At 37.7% G+C, this 16,942-nt stretch overlaps 1 protein-coding gene across 2 annotated transcripts in view; it reads left to right on the top strand.

Annotated features, from left to right (window-relative positions):
• The window catches only part of XRCC5 (X-ray repair cross complementing 5), a 98,017-nt gene that overhangs the window by 63,292 nt on the left and 17,783 nt on the right, over positions 1–16,942 (top strand). For both annotated transcript variants that reach the window (XM_027122021.1, XM_027122013.1), the window contains 2 exons: positions 14,652–14,761; positions 16,386–16,482. In XM_027122021.1, coding sequence (XP_026977822.1) covers positions 14,652–14,761; positions 16,386–16,482 — 207 coding nt within the window. The remainder of the gene's footprint in view (positions 1–14,651; positions 14,762–16,385; positions 16,483–16,942) is intronic.

Below are 16,942 nucleotides of genomic sequence, written 5' to 3'. Positions count from 1 at the left end.
GGATATTTGCATATGTTTTCAGTTTTCTTGGGTGGGAGTGGAATTGCTGAACCATATGGGAAGTTTATGTTTAACTTTTTAAGAAATAGCCAAACTCTTTTCAAAAGTGGCATACCATTTTATATCCCCACTGGCAGTGAATGAGGGTTCCACTTTCTCCACATCCTTGATAACCTTGTATTGTCAGTCTTTTCAGTTATAGCTATTTTAGTGCGAATGTGTCAGTGTATCATTGTGGTTTTAGTTTGCAGTTTCTTAAAGACTGCTAATGACGCTGACCAGTTTTCATGTGCTTATTAGCCATTCATATATCTTCTATCTTGTTTATCATGTTTTTATTCTCCTATGGGCTGTCATATTGTTGTCATCTATAAGAAATCTTTGCCTAGCCCAAGTCACAAAGATTTTCTCCTGTGTTTGCTTTTGAAAGTTTTAGGCCTATAATTCATTTTGAGTTGATTTTTGTAAATGAGTATTTGGTAAGTGTGTAGGTTCATTGTTTTTCAGAGGGATAACTAATTGTCCCAGCACCGTTTGTTGAAAAGACTGTCCTTTTCCCATCGAATTGCCTTGGCACCTTGTTGAAAATTATTTGACCATAAGTGTAAGAGTTTATTTCTGTAGTCTTTAATTTAATTACATTGATCTATACCTGTCCTTCACTAATACATTGCTTTGTTTACTTTAGCTCTATAGTAAGTTTTGAAATACTGTATCATAAGTCTTCCAACTTCGTTCTTTTCTAAAATTGTTTTGGCTAATCTAGGTCCTTCACATTTCCGTATAAATTTTAGGATCAGCTTTTCGATTTTTTAGGGATTTTGATAGGGATTGGCATTGAGTATATAAAATAATTAAGGAAGAATCTCCATCTTAACAATATTGAATTTCCTAATCCATGAACATGGATTCTTTTTCCATTTATTTAAATCTTGTTTACTTTCTCTCCATAGTGTTTTATCGATTTTAGTGTACAAGACCTGCACTTCTTTTGTTAAATTTTTGCCAAGTGTTTTTTAATTTTTAATGCAATTGTGGATGAAATTTTTAAAAATTTATTTTTGGACTGTCTTGCTAGTATATAGAAATATTGATTTGCGTATATTGGCCTTATATCCTGCAGCCTTGTTAGACTTGTTTATTAGTTCTAGTTGTTTTTATATACTCTTTAGGATTTTCTACTTACAGGATCATATTGTCTGCAAATAAACTCAGTTTTACTTCTTTCTTTCTAACTTGTATGCTTTTAATTTCTTTTTTTTCTTTTTTTTTTTTAATTTTACTGGCTGGAACATCCAGTACAGTGTTGGCTTTCAGACTTTCACCATTAGTATGATGTTAGTTCTGAGTTTTCTCAACTTCCCTTTATCATCTTGAAGAAGTTTTCTTCCATTCCTATGTGATTGAGAGTTTTTATTGTGAATGAATGTTGAGTTTTGTCAGATGCACGTTCTACATCTATTGAGATGATTATGTGGGTTTTATTCTTCTATTTATATGGTATACTATATTCATTGATTTTCAGTTGTTAAACCAGCCTTGCATTACAGGGGTAAATTCCAGTCAGTCGTGGTAAATAATCCTTTTTGAATGTTTCTGAATTCATTTTGCTAATATTTTGGTAGGATTTTTGTGTATATATTCATGAACGATACTTTTCTGTAGTTTTCTTGTGATATCTTTGTCTGACTTTGGTATCAGGGGAATACAGGCCTCATAGAATGAGTTGAGAAGTATTCTTTCCTCCTCTTCAGAATTGGTATGATTTCTTCTTTAAACATTTGATAGAATTTGCCAGTGAAGCCTTCTGGACCTGATTTATTTGTGGGAAACTTTTTAAAACTAATACAGTCATTTTACTTATGATAGAATTAGTCAGATTTTCTATTTCTTCTTGAGTCATTGGTGGTAATTTGTGTCTTTATATGAATTTGTCCATTTCATCTAAGTTGTCTAATTTGTTGGCATAACATTGTTCATGTTATTTTTCCCTTACAATATTTTTAAGTTCTGTGGTTTATAGTTATATGCCTGCTTTTATTCCTGATTTTGGTAGTTTGTATCTTCTGTTTTCCTTGGTCAGTCTAAGTAAAGGTTTATGGGCTTTGTTTCTCTTTTATAGAAGATCCTAACTTTTAGTTTTATTGATTTTCCTCCATTATATTTTTTTAAAATTTCATTGATTTCTGCTCTGATCTTGATTATTCCCTTCCTTTTACTTGCTTTGGATTTAATTTGCTTTTTTTCCTAGTTTCTTACACTGGAAGTTTAGATTACTGATTTGAAACTTCTTTTCTAACATAGGTATTTAAATCTATACATTTTCGTCTAGCCAGTTCTTTAGCTGCACACCATGAATTGTGATAACGTGTTTTCATTTCCACTCAGTTAGAAATGCTTTCTAATTTCTTTTGTGATTACTTTGACCTTTGGATTATTTAGAACTGTGCTGGATTATTTAAGACTGTGTTGTTTAATTTCCAAATACTAGGAAATTCCCAAATTTATTTCTGTTGTTGATTTTTAATTTAATTCTGTTGTGACTGGAGAACATATTTAGAATGGCTTCAGTCCTTTTAAATTTATTGAGACTTGTTTTATAGCTTAGCATATAGTCTGTTCTGACAAATGTTTCATATGCCCTTTAAAATAATATGTATTCTGTTGTTGCTAGGTTGAGGGTTCTGTAAATGTCAATTTGGCCAGTTTGGATGATAGTTTTTTCAAATCTATATCTTTGTTGATGTTATGTCTAGTTGTTCTCCATGATGTTTTGAGTATTGAAGGTTATTCACCTTGAGACCTTGTGGGCTATTAAGACCTTTATAATTTTTGCCTCACCTAGCTAAACAAAAATCTAGAAACCCAAGTGAATTTCTAGAGTTCCAATAAAGAAAACATTGTCAGTTCAAGTAATAGAGTGTATTTTAAATAAAGGTCTTCAGGTATTGGAGTTTAAAAAAAAAAAAAACTTAGATGTATGTATCACAGGATTATGTTTGTGTTTCAGAATCCTCTGCTTCATGGGAGGAATTCATTTACATTAGTAAATGACAAGCTTACTCGGTACAGGAAAAACTGTGGAGATTTCAGGAACTTGCTGGCAAGTCTTAGTTCAGTGTTTAAAGATTGGGAAAATGCATAGGTTCATTGCTCCCTCCTTTCATTTGTTTCTTCTTTGGTGCTCGTTTTCTCAAGCATGGGTGTATTTTGTTTGATTCATTATTTGCCTCATACATAAGTTTGGATTATCCCAATTATCTCATAATTGTCCCATTTCTAATTACTCTTAGATGGGACTATAATGAAGCCAGCAGGACTTACACATTGGAATTTTAAATGTATAGAATTACAGGGAAGGTTGAATCTACAAACTAATGATAAAATTTGCCTGCCACAAATCTGGTTCAAATTGGTAGACTATCCTGAGGATGGTGGGTGAAATTAAATAATTTCTAAGGTCCTTTTTCGTACTGTCCTTTAAGTATATGAGTAATAAACAGAAGGAAGTAGGTGGAAGAGAAAAAATAAAACAAAAAAGAAATAAAAGGATCAGTGAAATAGAAGGGTCCTGAGTAACTGCCATCAGTAAATGTCAACCCATGAAAAATGTCTTTCCATTTAGAACTCACTAAAAATACAAACAATTGTTTATTGTTAACTTATGTAATAGTCTCTTATATGTTTCAAGATGACTTAATTGCTTCTTTGGCTTCTCATTAAAAAATAAATACATGCTCATTGGAAAAAAATCAAATAGTAATTCAGTAGGACATAAAAAGGGGAACTCTCTTCATTCATTGTCCCCCTCTCTTCCAAACCCTCCTCATACCCACATTCTTTGTCTTGCTTTCTCTCACTTCATAGGAATAACCCTGTTAATCCCTATTAATGTTCTATATCATAGTCAAGATGGTTCATTGTTTTAGTGTATGGTAAATTGAGGCTATAGCCACAGGCAGTACATTTTAGAGAACCTCCCATTCCTCATGGGATCAAGCATCTTGACCTAAGAGGGAAAAAAAGAGCTTACAACAAGATGGGATGGGGCTAATTCATACTTAGTAAGTGACAACAACAAAGATGCCTGCATATATAGTCATGATAATGTGGAAATGATATCTTAGCCACACATACCTGCATACATCTTACATAGCCCATTACTCTTTGTGTATTTTCTCTTTCCGTAGAGCTTTATTTTAACCATTTATATAGCTATAAAATTAAGGTAAAGGGTGGTGATCAGAATTCTAGACTGTCCATTCCCCCATTCAGTGATAGCCAGTACTGAATACACAGTGTATGGGTTTAAATTGAAGGAACACAAAAAGACATCTTCATGTCTTTTAGACATGAAGCTTTTAGAGGAGTAACTCAGTGAGGCCTTGATCATTTATTCATCCATTCAGCAAATGGTTGTTGAATGCCTATTTTATGTGCTAGTCATTGTGGCAAGATACAGACAATAAACAAATAAAATCTATGTTCTAGGGCTGCTGTAACCAAACTGGCTAGCTTAAAACAACAAAAGGTTATTTCCTCTCAGTTCTGGAGGTTAGAAGCCCAGAATGAAGGTGTTAACAGGGTTGGTTCGTAAGGACTTCTGAGGGAGAATCCATTCCGTGGCCCTCTCCTAGCTTGTGGTGACAGCTGGCAGCCCTTGGTGTTCCTTGGCTTGTAGGTGCATCACTCCAGTCTCTGCCTCATCTTCAGTTGGAGTTCTGTGTGACTGTGTCCAAATTGACCTCTTCTTATATGGACATCAGTCATATTGGATTAGCTCATCCCCCTTTATGAACTCATCTTAAATTGATTACATCTGCAAGGACCCTATTTCCAAATAAGGTCACATTCTGAGACTCTGGAAAGAACTTGAATTTGGGGGGGAACACTGTTCAACTCATGACAGCACTATAGAGAAAACTTAAAACAGGATAGTGGGATGGTGAACGCTGGGGTTGTGAGGGGCTTGAGATTTTATGTAGAGGATCAAGGAAGGCTTGTTACTTGGTTATTATTTGAACAGAGAACTGAGGAAAGTGGAAGATAGAGCCTGGTGGATATCTCTGGGGAAAGCCTTGCAGACAAGAGGGAGCATTGCCCAGAAGCATCAGGGAAACCAGCGTGTCTGGAGGAAAGAAGCGGAGGTGAGATCAGAGAGGTATCTGGGGCACATATCACATAGGGCCTCCTAGACCTTCTGCTTTTACTCTGAGTGAAATGGGAAACCGCTAAAGAGTTCTAAGTAGAGGATGATCTGATTTAAAAGGCACTCTGGCTGCCGTGATGAGCACGGGCAAGGTTGAAGTAGGCAGATGAGTTAGAAGGCTACTGCAGTGATCCAAGTGAGAGAGGTAGTGATGGAGGTAGCGAGAAGAGGTCAGACTCTCGATATATTTTGAAAGTAGACTTGGCAGGTTTTGCTGGCAGTTTGAAAATAGGATGTGAGAAAAGGAAACAAGTCAAGGGTGATTGTTAAGTTTTTGGGCCTGAGCAACTGGAAGGAATTGGCATTTACTGAGAAGGAAAAGACATACTAAGTTGGTTATATAGGTCTTGACTTCAGGAAAAAGTCCTGGGTTATAAATATAAATCTGGGAGAAGTCATCATAGAGATGGTCTATAAAGACATGAGAATGGGCGAGATCCTTAAGTGGGGCAGAGGTGTGGGATCTAGGGCACAGGTGGAAGGGGTAACTTAGATAGATGCACACACAGATAGTTCATCCAAGCCAATAGGAAGGATGCAGAGTACGGGTATAGAAACAGGTGGGTTGACCAGTTTGAGGAAGAATTCATGGAAGAGGCTGGCATGACCTGAGCCATAAAAGGCTGGATAGGAAAGGGCCCAGAGAAAGGTATCCCAAGTGAGGCAACAGCCAAAGTGATGGGGTGTCCTAGTGCTATGAGTACTAACAGGACTTTCTCCAGAAATAGGGATTTTTGTTACTGCTGTTACTTTGTCTCTTGAGTTTACTGTTGATGAGCATTTCTGACCACTTTGTACCATTTCTAAGTTTCTTCTAATTTTAATCACTTTCTAATCCAGTTGTTTCATATCTGTCTTTTTCTCTCCATCCTAAAAAACACTAATTTAGGCTTTCATTATTTTACCATTGGACAGTTATAGCATCCTATATTAATTACCCTCAAAGTTCTTCTTGTTCAACTCATCCCGTATGTTGGTACAGATTTAGCTTCTTATAGCACAGATCTGATTATGGGTCAGCCCTTCTTAGTCACTCTCTGTTTCTTTGAAATTAGTCCCCCAGCCAAGACTTTCCACAACCTTGTCCCATCCCACCATTCTAGACGCATATTTCTACAGGTTCCCTCTGTGCACCCTGTACTCAAACCAAACTGTACTCCCGCTAATACTCTTGGCTTTCCGGCTCTTCTGTATGTTTGCTCGTGATATTTCTTCCACAAAGAATGTCCATTCTTTTTTCTCACCCCCAAATTTCCTCTAAAGAGATTCTTGAGGTTTAAGAGCCAGTGTATGCTGGGTTACTAATGCCCAGTGGTAGTTTTATTGTAATATGATTCATTATCAAAGATGCTGCTGCTGGTCTGCCATCAGTGGGACAAATAAAACCTCTACTTATTTTTATGCTCTCTGAGTACTGCCGATTAGTAGTAATTTTTTTGTTTCCATCACTGTCTTTAATAACGATTTGAATTTTTGAATTACACCAGAACTAATCCTCAGGTTCTCTGTATTGATTTATAAATCTTAGCCTCATCGAAGAAGAAGTAGAGAAAAATAACATCGCTGTATTTTGAGCTCTAGAATATTATACAACTTTCTTCACAAAATCAGAAAAATATTTTAAAAAAATGAAAGAAAATAAATGAGGGGTCCTTAAGGAAAGATACAATATAAACACAGTACATCATTATTTACCAGTTTTCAAGAAGATTTACTACATGGAATATGGTTTGAAAATTTCTGGTACTTGATATTTACATTTAAGAATGAGTCAAATTCTTGAGGCATATTGTAAAACAGTGCTGGATGTTTGCATCCAGCTGCATCCCCTCCTCCATCATCCACAAAAGCACATTCAACTAGTGGCCGCCTGCTTCTCTCCTTGCTGAGGAGTCTGACTCATCGCTCACTGCATCTCTTCAGCTAATCCATGAATTTCAATTTCATTCAATTACCAACTTCTAATTGGATCTCATTGCCAGATTGGTCAGTTCCAGAGCATTTTCTCTTGGCTGCACTGTTTCTATGGCTACTTGGTTCCTTCTGCCAACTTCCTGTATTAGTTTGATGACATCCACTCAGGTCTGAAGCTAGACAGATACTATAAAATTACTACAGCACTGTTAGCACAGTATCACTACAGCACTACTGTCATCTTGCATTCTGCCTCTCTCCTACCACTCATCCAGAATGGGATCAAGTCTAGATGGTGTTCTGAATTCTGTATCACTTTAGTATTTAGTAAATTATCATATTTTAGTATGGTTCACCAAGTTTTAGAATTTGTTTTAGGACCTTAGAAAATTACAGAAAAAGAAAAAAAGAAAATCTTGGAGATGCTCTTTCTCTGCCCTCTCCACTCCCTACTCCCAACCTCAACGCACACTGCCAAGCATATAGCATGTGTACATTACATAAATGAGCCAGGGCTTCCCTGGTGGCACAGTGGTTGCGAGTCCGCCTGCCAATGCAGGGGACACGGGTTCGTGCCCCGGGCCGGGAAGATCCCACATGCCGCGGAGCGGCTGGGCCTGTGAGCCATGGCCGCTGAGCCTGTGCGTCTGGAGCAAAAAATCACTTCCTCATTTGATGAAAAGAACTTCCTTTAGTTTCTTTCTTATGTTAGCATCATGTCCCAGTTTTGCACTACTTTAAGTGCACTCCTTTCTGGAAATGGAGGAATTAGACTAAAGAGTGGATGTTCCTTGTTCTTAACTGCTATATGCCCTGTAAATATGAACTAATAACCTTCAGGTTTTATGGGACATGTTCAGTGGGTCTTTAATAGTTAAATTGAGTGTTTTTAGTAAAAAAATTAAAAGACCATAGAATGCAATGAAACCCACCCATTGGCCAGCAAACTTAAAAATTTCCAGCTGACTTGGGAACAGGTCTGGTCTTACACCCAAGTTATTTAAGATGAGAAATATTATTCATCCAGAATGAAAAAGACTTGTCATAATGTTCCCTATATAAATTCGTCTTGAAGCCAGTGGGCTGAACCAGATGCCATTATTTTAGTTTCTCATTAGCTTACACTATCACCTTTTTTCCTAGAGTGAGCTAAGACCAAGAGACCTTCAAAATCTTTCTTCCTGTGGCTACACAGTAGGACTCCAAAAATAAAACGAGAGATATCATAGTCTGCAGGATTGGAGTCTAACAATAAAGGTTTTGCATTTACTCTGCTCCTGTGCCTGGGGTTTTAATTTAACACATCAATGAAAAGTTAGCATTTAAAAAGGGGGGAAAACACCCAGCAGGACTTACTTTTATTAGTGCAATTTGTAAGAAATTACTGCATTTAATGAGAAAGTCGTTAAGCATGGAAAAAATGGGCTGTGACTAAACTTATGGAGCTTAAACGTTGAGGTTTTAATTGAGTTTTTTAGTTATTGGTAAGAAAAATAATAATAATAATTTAAAAAACCGGGGCTACATCTGTACTGTTGAAGTGGTCAGTGCTTTATATACCTTCGTACAATTTCCTGTGCTACTGATCATGCATAATATTACTGCTGTGGTATTCTCTGTCATATCTGCTGACTTTTTCTGTTCTTAAAAGGGGAGCAAAGAATCTAGCACAACAGTTTCTAAAAAGGGGAAGGGTGGGGCAGAGGCAGAGTGCAGGACAGAGCTGTGTCTACTCCACAGTCCACCTGCTTAAAAATAAGACAACAATTGAATTTCACTTTCAGGTTCATAAAGCTTATATTTTTTCCCTAGTTCTCAGTTTCTTTTGTTGCCACCAGTGATTTATTTTCCCCTAGTAAGCAGATTTCATTAAAGAGTGTAAGACTAAAAACGGGAATAACACCGGACCAAGGAGCACAGACATTCAGGACAAATTCTTGGTATCTTAGATCCAGACTCTTTTGGAAATGGAAGCAGAAAGGGTATTTAAGAAATAAATCAGCATAAAATGTCATTTAGAGGGAAAATATTTAGGAAATCTTTTTTTTGTACTTATATTTTCAGAAGTGCATTTGCTCCTGAAAGGACATGAATACCATGGGAAGGGTTCAGTCACTTCTAGTTACTCAGGTTTATCAACATGGTCCACACAATTGTGAGAAACCTGTTGACTGTGTTTCATCATGAACCTGAAGGAAAGGGAAGTGTATGTAGCTCACCCTTCCCCTGTGTGCACCAGCTCTGGGGGGAGGACTGGGGCAGGTCCAGCCCCTGCGGGTTGCATTTTCCAGGCTCCCACAGCTGCTAGCTTCCTACTGGGTTCAGCCAGTGTGAGAGATTGGGGGGAAGTAAGGAAGGAGGGAGAAGCCAGGATATTTCTCTTTTTCCTTTACCGAGTAGGGCAGCAGCTCCAAGTCCTCCATGGTTTTGGCTCCCATAGGACAGGCCCCTGAACTTTAGTTATACCCCCTCTCACTTCTTTTCTGCTCTGTTCTGTTCTCCTCCACAGTGCCAGGGGTGCTAGGAGCTTCTTGCTGTTCCTAATCTCTGGGTTATAGCACCCATTCTCAGTTGGCTTAATAGTTCTTTATCACCCGTGTAACAGTTGCCTGCATTAAATTTCCCGGTTAAATATTCAGTGATTTCTGTTTTTCTGGTTGGACCCTGGCCAATAATACACGAAGCCTCTAACCACAATGGCCAATTTATACCCTATAGTAAAGAGACACAAAGAAGCTTCTTTGTGACAGATTTCTGTTTCTGTAACCTTTATTAAAAACACAGACTTGTTTTCTTACCAGGCAAGTGTTTCTTGTTAAGTTTTTGCTTTAAAACAGTGATTGTAATTTACATGTGGATTTAATTGGCGGCAGACTGGACTACTTGCTTAGATTTTTATTTGCTACTGATAGATGTTATTCCTTTTAATTCTCTTAATGACTGATCTGATCATATACTTATTTGATTTAAATGCTTGATCTTTATTGTCACCTTATTTTGTTTTATAAAGATGCCATTGACTATGTAAACTGTTCGACATTTAATAATGATTTAACTGCTGACATCTGCAAAATGTGCACCTCTTCAATAAGTAAAATTCTCGTAAGGCATTGATTGAGATCATGAGAAGAATTAAACTGGGAAACATCCTGAATGATTCCTGGGCTCAGCAAAATCATTTGAGATGGTTTTCCAGTCCTTTATGTATAATGTGTGACAGTTGAATGAACCCACTGCTCTTTCGGCTCTGTACGATGGAGGGAAAAAACCCACAACAAATGACTTCCTTTCACTTTGTTGGAAACATCTTTGCAGAGAACAGAGGGAGTAAGTAAATGTTAAGTCAGAGGCCAGCAAGCACATGGCCCCAGATGTTTGTGACTGCAGCAAGAAGGGAGATGACTCATTTTGTAGGACTTTGGAAGGTGTTGAATGTTTTCTCTAAAGAGATTAAACAAGGAAACACTGCCATTTTCCTCTTACATGACACTTCTGAATCTCGATAACATTTTAATATAACATTAAAGTATTATTGTGTTGACTCATTTTATGTATCGACAATCTGTACTCCTGTCAGATGCTGGCTTAATATATAATGTCCCTATTATAAACCTCAAAATCCAGAACAGAAACTTTTGAAATCCAGAATAGACATCTTGTTTTTGAAAACTTCTTGAGATAAATGACAGCCTTTGCCTGACCTGGTATCCTAAGACGGATGGCCTTTCCAATGGCCATTTTTTATTTTACCTGCTAATGAGTATTACTGAGCCTCTGACTAACTCTGAAAAGCATTTTGGTGAATTATAATTAGGGCTGTGATTTACTGAGTATGAACACTGACAGGCCATTCCTTAGCCCTATAATTGATGTAGAAGCAGAGAAAAGCACCCTGATGATCAGCGTTTCCTGTATGAGGAGCAGGGGGAAAGGGGGAGTCAAAGTAGATTATTTTTTTAGCCATTTCTGCGTTTTACTTTTATTAAAAATGGCAGGGAAATGCCACCAAAGTTTGGATGAGAGGTCCCTTATCCACATCGCATTCTGATATTCAGTATATTAAAGCATCATCCATCACATCTGTTTACTGGTGTTAAATGATTCATTATAGTCAGTGAACCACAAAATAGTCTAGGTAGAGGGACAGAATTCAGAACTATGGACCAGACGCACAGGCCATGTAACTGAGTATTCCTAGAAGGGCAAAACCTGGTTCTGTGTATTCATTGGATTTATTAGAAGTTTGGATATGTTTATCTAGTACCTGCATTCCTGAACCTTCTGGAGGAAAGAACAGAACAGTCTAACATGTAAATAAGAAAGCTAAATCCAGATAGGCCTGCAAATACATAAAGACTTCATTCTTCAATGGAAACTGGTTATTGAGACTCCTACTTCTTTTCTTTGTATCTTTTCTTTTCCATACTGTTATTGCACATGGATTTTTGGCTTTGCACTTGCTTTATTTTAGTTTCTTTTGAATATTTTTTTCTATAAGATGGCAACTGTGTGTGTGTGTGTGTATTCCATCATATTTCAAGATAAAAATGGGTCTGGAAGCTGTGTTTTTTGCAAAGCCATTCAGCAGTCTCTAGTTGTTTCATGGGTTCCTGGGTGTAAGGACACCCTAAGTTTCAGTACTTAATCTTTTGTGCTCATTATACTCTTTCTTGCAGAATTTATATAATAATTATACATAATATTATTTATGTAATACTTTATAACACAGTAGACAATTCTCCTCTTCAGATAATTTCTTCTCTCAGTATCTGTGTTGCCTTACCCTCCTTTTTCCTGTCTCCCTGACCATTCCTTCTTGGCCTCCTTTGTCAGCTCCCTTGCCGCTGTACAACCTCTAAACGCTGCAGTTCCTAAAAGGCTTGTTCTTGAACCCTTTTTTTCCTACACTTCCTCTATCCTGCCACAGGCCCCTTGCACGCATTGTTCGTCCTCCTTGGAATTCCCTTTCCTCCCACCTCCTCTCCTGTCTAATTCTTCCTCCTCCTTTTTCTTCTCTACTCCTGTCCATGGACTCCATGTGCTGGACCATGCGCTTTTCTCCAGATACACCCTGTGCTTTCCCACCTCTCTTCTTTTTTTAAAAAAATTTATTTATTTTATTTATTTATTTTTGGCTGTGTTGAGTCTTCGTTGCTGCGTGCGGGCTTTCTCTAGTTACAGTGAGCGGGGGCTACTCTTCTTTGTGGTGCGCGGGCTTCTCACTGCGGTGGCTTCTCTTATTGCGGAGCCTAAGCTCTAGGTGCACAGGCTTCAGTAGTAGTGGCTCACGGGCTCTAGAGCACAGGCTCAGAAGTTGTGGCACACAGGCTTAGTTGCTCCGTGGCACGTGGGATCTTCCCGGACCAGGGCTCGAACCCATGTCCCCTGCATAGGGAGGCGGATTCTCAACCACTGTGCCACCAGGGAAGCCCCACCTCTCTTCTTTATACTTTTTGCTCACTCTGTTTTTTGCTGTCTGATAGCCAAATTCTGTTTTTCATTGCCCAGCAAAAATGCCATGTTAATTCATGAAGCTTTCTTTTAATCACCAAAGATTTTTTAAAATTCAGAATAGTTGATATATTTCCGTACCACTCACAGCCCTGTTCACATTTACCTCCTGTTACTATTTTTTGTGTATATGTATTATATCCTCTGTTAGACTGTAAACTTCCCAAGGGTAAGGATCTTATCTTCAACTTAATTGTATCTCCTATAGAATGTAGCATAGCATTTTATATGTAGCAGTTACACAGTAAATATGTACTAGGCTAAATTAAAATAATCACTAAATCAAGCAAAGAGAAATATTTACATTATAGCTTGCTGAGACTCCTTATTCACATTTCAGAAGAAATGAGAAACTTGGCATCTCCGGGATTACTGCCCTTGGCCTGTAAGGGCTCTTATTTGTGCACAGATATGAAACGCTCAGTGAACTTCACATCAGACTGTCTGAGAAAGCAGCCTGCTTGAGTGGTATAGGAAATATCAAACATTTCTGTTACTTCGCCTTTCCAGGCTAAAAAAGGGAGATAGCTTCTATTGCTTTGAGTTTCTTGTTGATGGTTTTCTGCTCTGCTTACTAATTAGGGCTATTTACCTTGTTTAAAAAGACCCATCGAAACATTCCTTCTCTCCTTTGAATTGTAGTTGGATATTAATTCACTGCTGCCGGATACATTGGTAAAGACTCCTGAAATTGCAGGGAAGTGTTTCTTTAATCCCTCGAGTTGGTTAAGTACTTTATTGTAATAGAGATCATAATCTCCTAGTTGGTAGAAAAGATGAAATGGTTACTGGGGCTGTTTTCTCTTGCTGCAAAATTATTATATTAGGAAATACCTTGTCCAGCTTTTTAATCCTTTTCACATGCTGCAGGCACCGCATTTCAGCTCTTTCATAAGGCATTGAGCAATGCTCAGGTCACTGCGATTCAGTTAGTGGCCTTGAGCCTTTATAGGCAAGCCTTGAAAGTAGTTTTTTTAGTACTGCACGCACACACATTCGTAACTATGAGAATGCTTGGATGAGGCCACGACGATGGCAGACCTGCAGTCTTACAATATCTTGACCATTCAGCACAAACTGCTGAACAGCCAGCTAGCAGGCAGTTTCAGGGGACAAGTGAGAGTGAGCCTTTCGGCCATGACTGTGCACATCTCCTTGGTTTGTTCCTCCACACCGATCGTAAGTGTCTATTGTGATCTGCTCAGCAACTTAAGTTCCCTGATGACTTCATGCTTTTATTTTCCTCTGCTTTTTTTTTATGAAGAATGTTTATTTTTTTGTTTATGAGGTAGTCTCAAGTTGCAAACCACCTTGGAAACTATAACATTATTAATGCATTTCCTCTTCCTATAGCATTTATGATGTTGCTTGCTGACCATTATTGTTAAGTATTCATGGCTCTGTAGAGTGCTGAGTAACTTAGAGACTATTCAGATTCAGCTAAGCGCAGAAGATATGTAGCAATGATTTTCCATTCTAAAAGGACTTTATGAAATTAAGATGAGAGCTGGTCCTTTCTAATTTGACCTGTGATTAGAAGAAGATGGAGTGTCCCTGGCTCATTATTTTTCATTGTGCGACACTGTTTGACATTTATCTTGAGTGGAATTAGGGGAGGGAATAGAAGATCTGTTTTCTATGACTGTATCAGGAAAGGCAGTTGTGAAATATCCAAATGACCCCTGAATTGTGGGGGGAAATAAAAAGCAGCAACGGCTTAGTGTTTGAAATGCCAAAAGGAACATTGAGCTATAATTCTAAGCATTTTAGAAATTTTATTTCTTGTCAAATGTCAATAAGTATTATGCAGACTTTCTAAATGTAGACTTTTGAAGTCAGTGTTTTGCATCTCATCTTTCCTTCCCATCCACCCCCTTACAAGAAAAATAGCTTTTGTGCATATGGACCGCGAGGCTTTTGATCCATAGCACATACTTACAAGCACACAAGAGCGTACATTCTCTCTAACAAGCATCACTCAAATCAAGGAAAATAAATTTATTGTCTTATGTTCTAGCAAGTCACCAGTTAATAAATCACATTGAGCAGTTTTTGGATACTAACGAAACACTGTATTTTATGAAGAGCATGGACTGTATCAGAGTCTTCCGGGAAGAAGCCATTCAGGTAATGCTATCCTGTGTCCTCTTCCTAACCAGTTGGTCACCACCAGAGGGGGGAGACATATAGCACCCCACAAATAAGCCTGGGCTTTGGAAATACTCATCCTTACTGTGAAGAGCAGCGTATGCCAAGGAAGTAGAAATGACTAACTCATTTTGCTATTGGTGTAATTTCTGAGGAGGAATAAAGATGTGTGGGTGAGTGGGATCTTTTATCCCTGGGAGTTAGCTTTTTATTACACTCTGTAGCCCTGGCTTTATGATTTCTATTTAGGGAGCCAATGAAATTTCTATTGTATTGTATTATATTTGGCTAACTATTTTAGGGAAATGGATGGAAAAAATATAGTTGTGTAATTATTGAGAAGGATTTGGTGAAGACAGAAGTAGGGATCTGAATGCCAGGAAAAAAAGAACACTGAAAATGAATAACTCAGCACTCCTGTCCCACCTTTTGTGGGGTTTTCTGTTTGTTTTAGTAGGAATATTAGAAAATGCATCTAAAAATCTTCCAAATTATTTCTAGGCTTTTATACATGAACTCTAGATGAGAGTAAGTTTAAATTAGAAAGTATATTTTTAAAGTAGGCACGGTTGTAGTGTACATTAGTTTGTATGTGGGTGCTTATTACATATTTGCTGAGTAAATGAACAAATTACTTCTTGAATTGTTTAGGTAGTTACAAAGAATGATAAGAAAATGAGAAAATTGTTCAAATTAAAATGGGATAAAAGATTCAGTAGTAGATAATCCAAATTCCCTACAGATAAAAAAACAAAATTTTGGCAAAGTAGAGTTAGTATAAGACTAAGGATGACTCAGTCAGGTGGAGAAAGATTTGCTTAGATGAAAAGGTAGTGAAAATGGTTTTTTAGCACCTCTACCCCATGCCCCCCCCGCCAAGGCTGGATGGAGTGTCTGATAACGCTTCTGTGCGCTGTTGCCACCACATGTCCTTTAGAGTACCAGGTCATTGGATTCCAAAAAAGGGAGAGAGAGAAGGAGATGGAGGAGGATCCAGAGAGACTTTAGAGACATATCAGTCCATCTTAATGACCTTTTTAAACTAAAAATGTAAAAAGAAAGTAAGTTGGGAAAATGTGACTGGTTATTTGCTCCTGTTATTAATTTTTTGTGAATATTTTAATAAGTCTCTATATTTTAGATATTGCATACTGAAATATTTATAGATGAGCTAATGTGATTGAAATTTGCTTCAAAACAATCCAAGGGTTGTGGGAGAAGTTGAGGGTTATCGATGAAACAAGATTGGCCGACTTAACAGTTATGGAAGCTGGGTGATGGGTGCACAAGCATCCCACTAAATTACTCTGTCTTTGTTTGACTCTGTCTATATTAAAACTTAAAAAACAAAGTACCAGGCCACCAAAAAAACTGTGTGGCTATGGAAATTTCTGCACCTTCAACAGATGGAAAGATTTCTGGCTCCCAGCAAATGAAGGTGAAATTTGAAATGCCAGTTTCCCATTTACCAAAGAAGAACATTTTATATATTTTTAATAAATATCGTGGATTCTTGTATATGTGCTGCTTTGGTCTGGGGATGAAATACGTTTCTGTATGAGCTCTGACCTGCCACCTCCTCTACCTCCACATGCTACCACAGTTTTCAGAAGAGCAGCACTTTAACAGTTTCCTGAAAGCCCTTCGAGAGAAAGTGGAAGTTAAACAATTAAATCATTTCTGGGAGATTGTCATCCAGGGTAAGGTGTCATTTATCTTTTTATCCAAATATTTATGCTATTTTTTTCTAAGTATAAATTCTAAATATAAATTATATTGTGTGATGTGTTATATGAGGACCCGATAACTTTCCATGTGGATTTGGGAAACGCTCAGGATTCAGTGAACTAAAAATTTTGCTTAATCATAAGTACAAAGCGATAAATAATAAGTAAACATATAAGTCCCATCTTAAACTCGTTATGCAGCGTGACCCTTTCAGAGATTACGCCTTTCTGTTTGATGAGTAAAGAAGCTGTGCAGGCAGACATTGTTCCCTTTCTGCGATTCTTAGACCTGTCAGTCCTGCTGGATCCACAGCACTTTCACTGACCTCCCCCACGTTTTCCCCTCCTCCACCTTTCATTGCCGTGTTCTTTGGCTTTCCATATCAGCTGACCAGCATCTTCATGCACCAAAGCCATTCAGTTCCTCACTTAA

Source organism: Aethalodelphis obliquidens, unplaced genomic scaffold (genome assembly GCF_003676395.1).
Source record: "Aethalodelphis obliquidens isolate GAN/ISIS:26980383/991018 unplaced genomic scaffold, ASM367639v1 scaffold2, whole genome shotgun sequence".
NCBI lineage: Eukaryota > Metazoa > Chordata > Mammalia > Artiodactyla > Delphinidae > Aethalodelphis > Aethalodelphis obliquidens.
The sequence above is the reverse complement of the archived record's forward strand: the minus strand, read 5'-3'. Positions and strand labels throughout refer to the sequence as shown.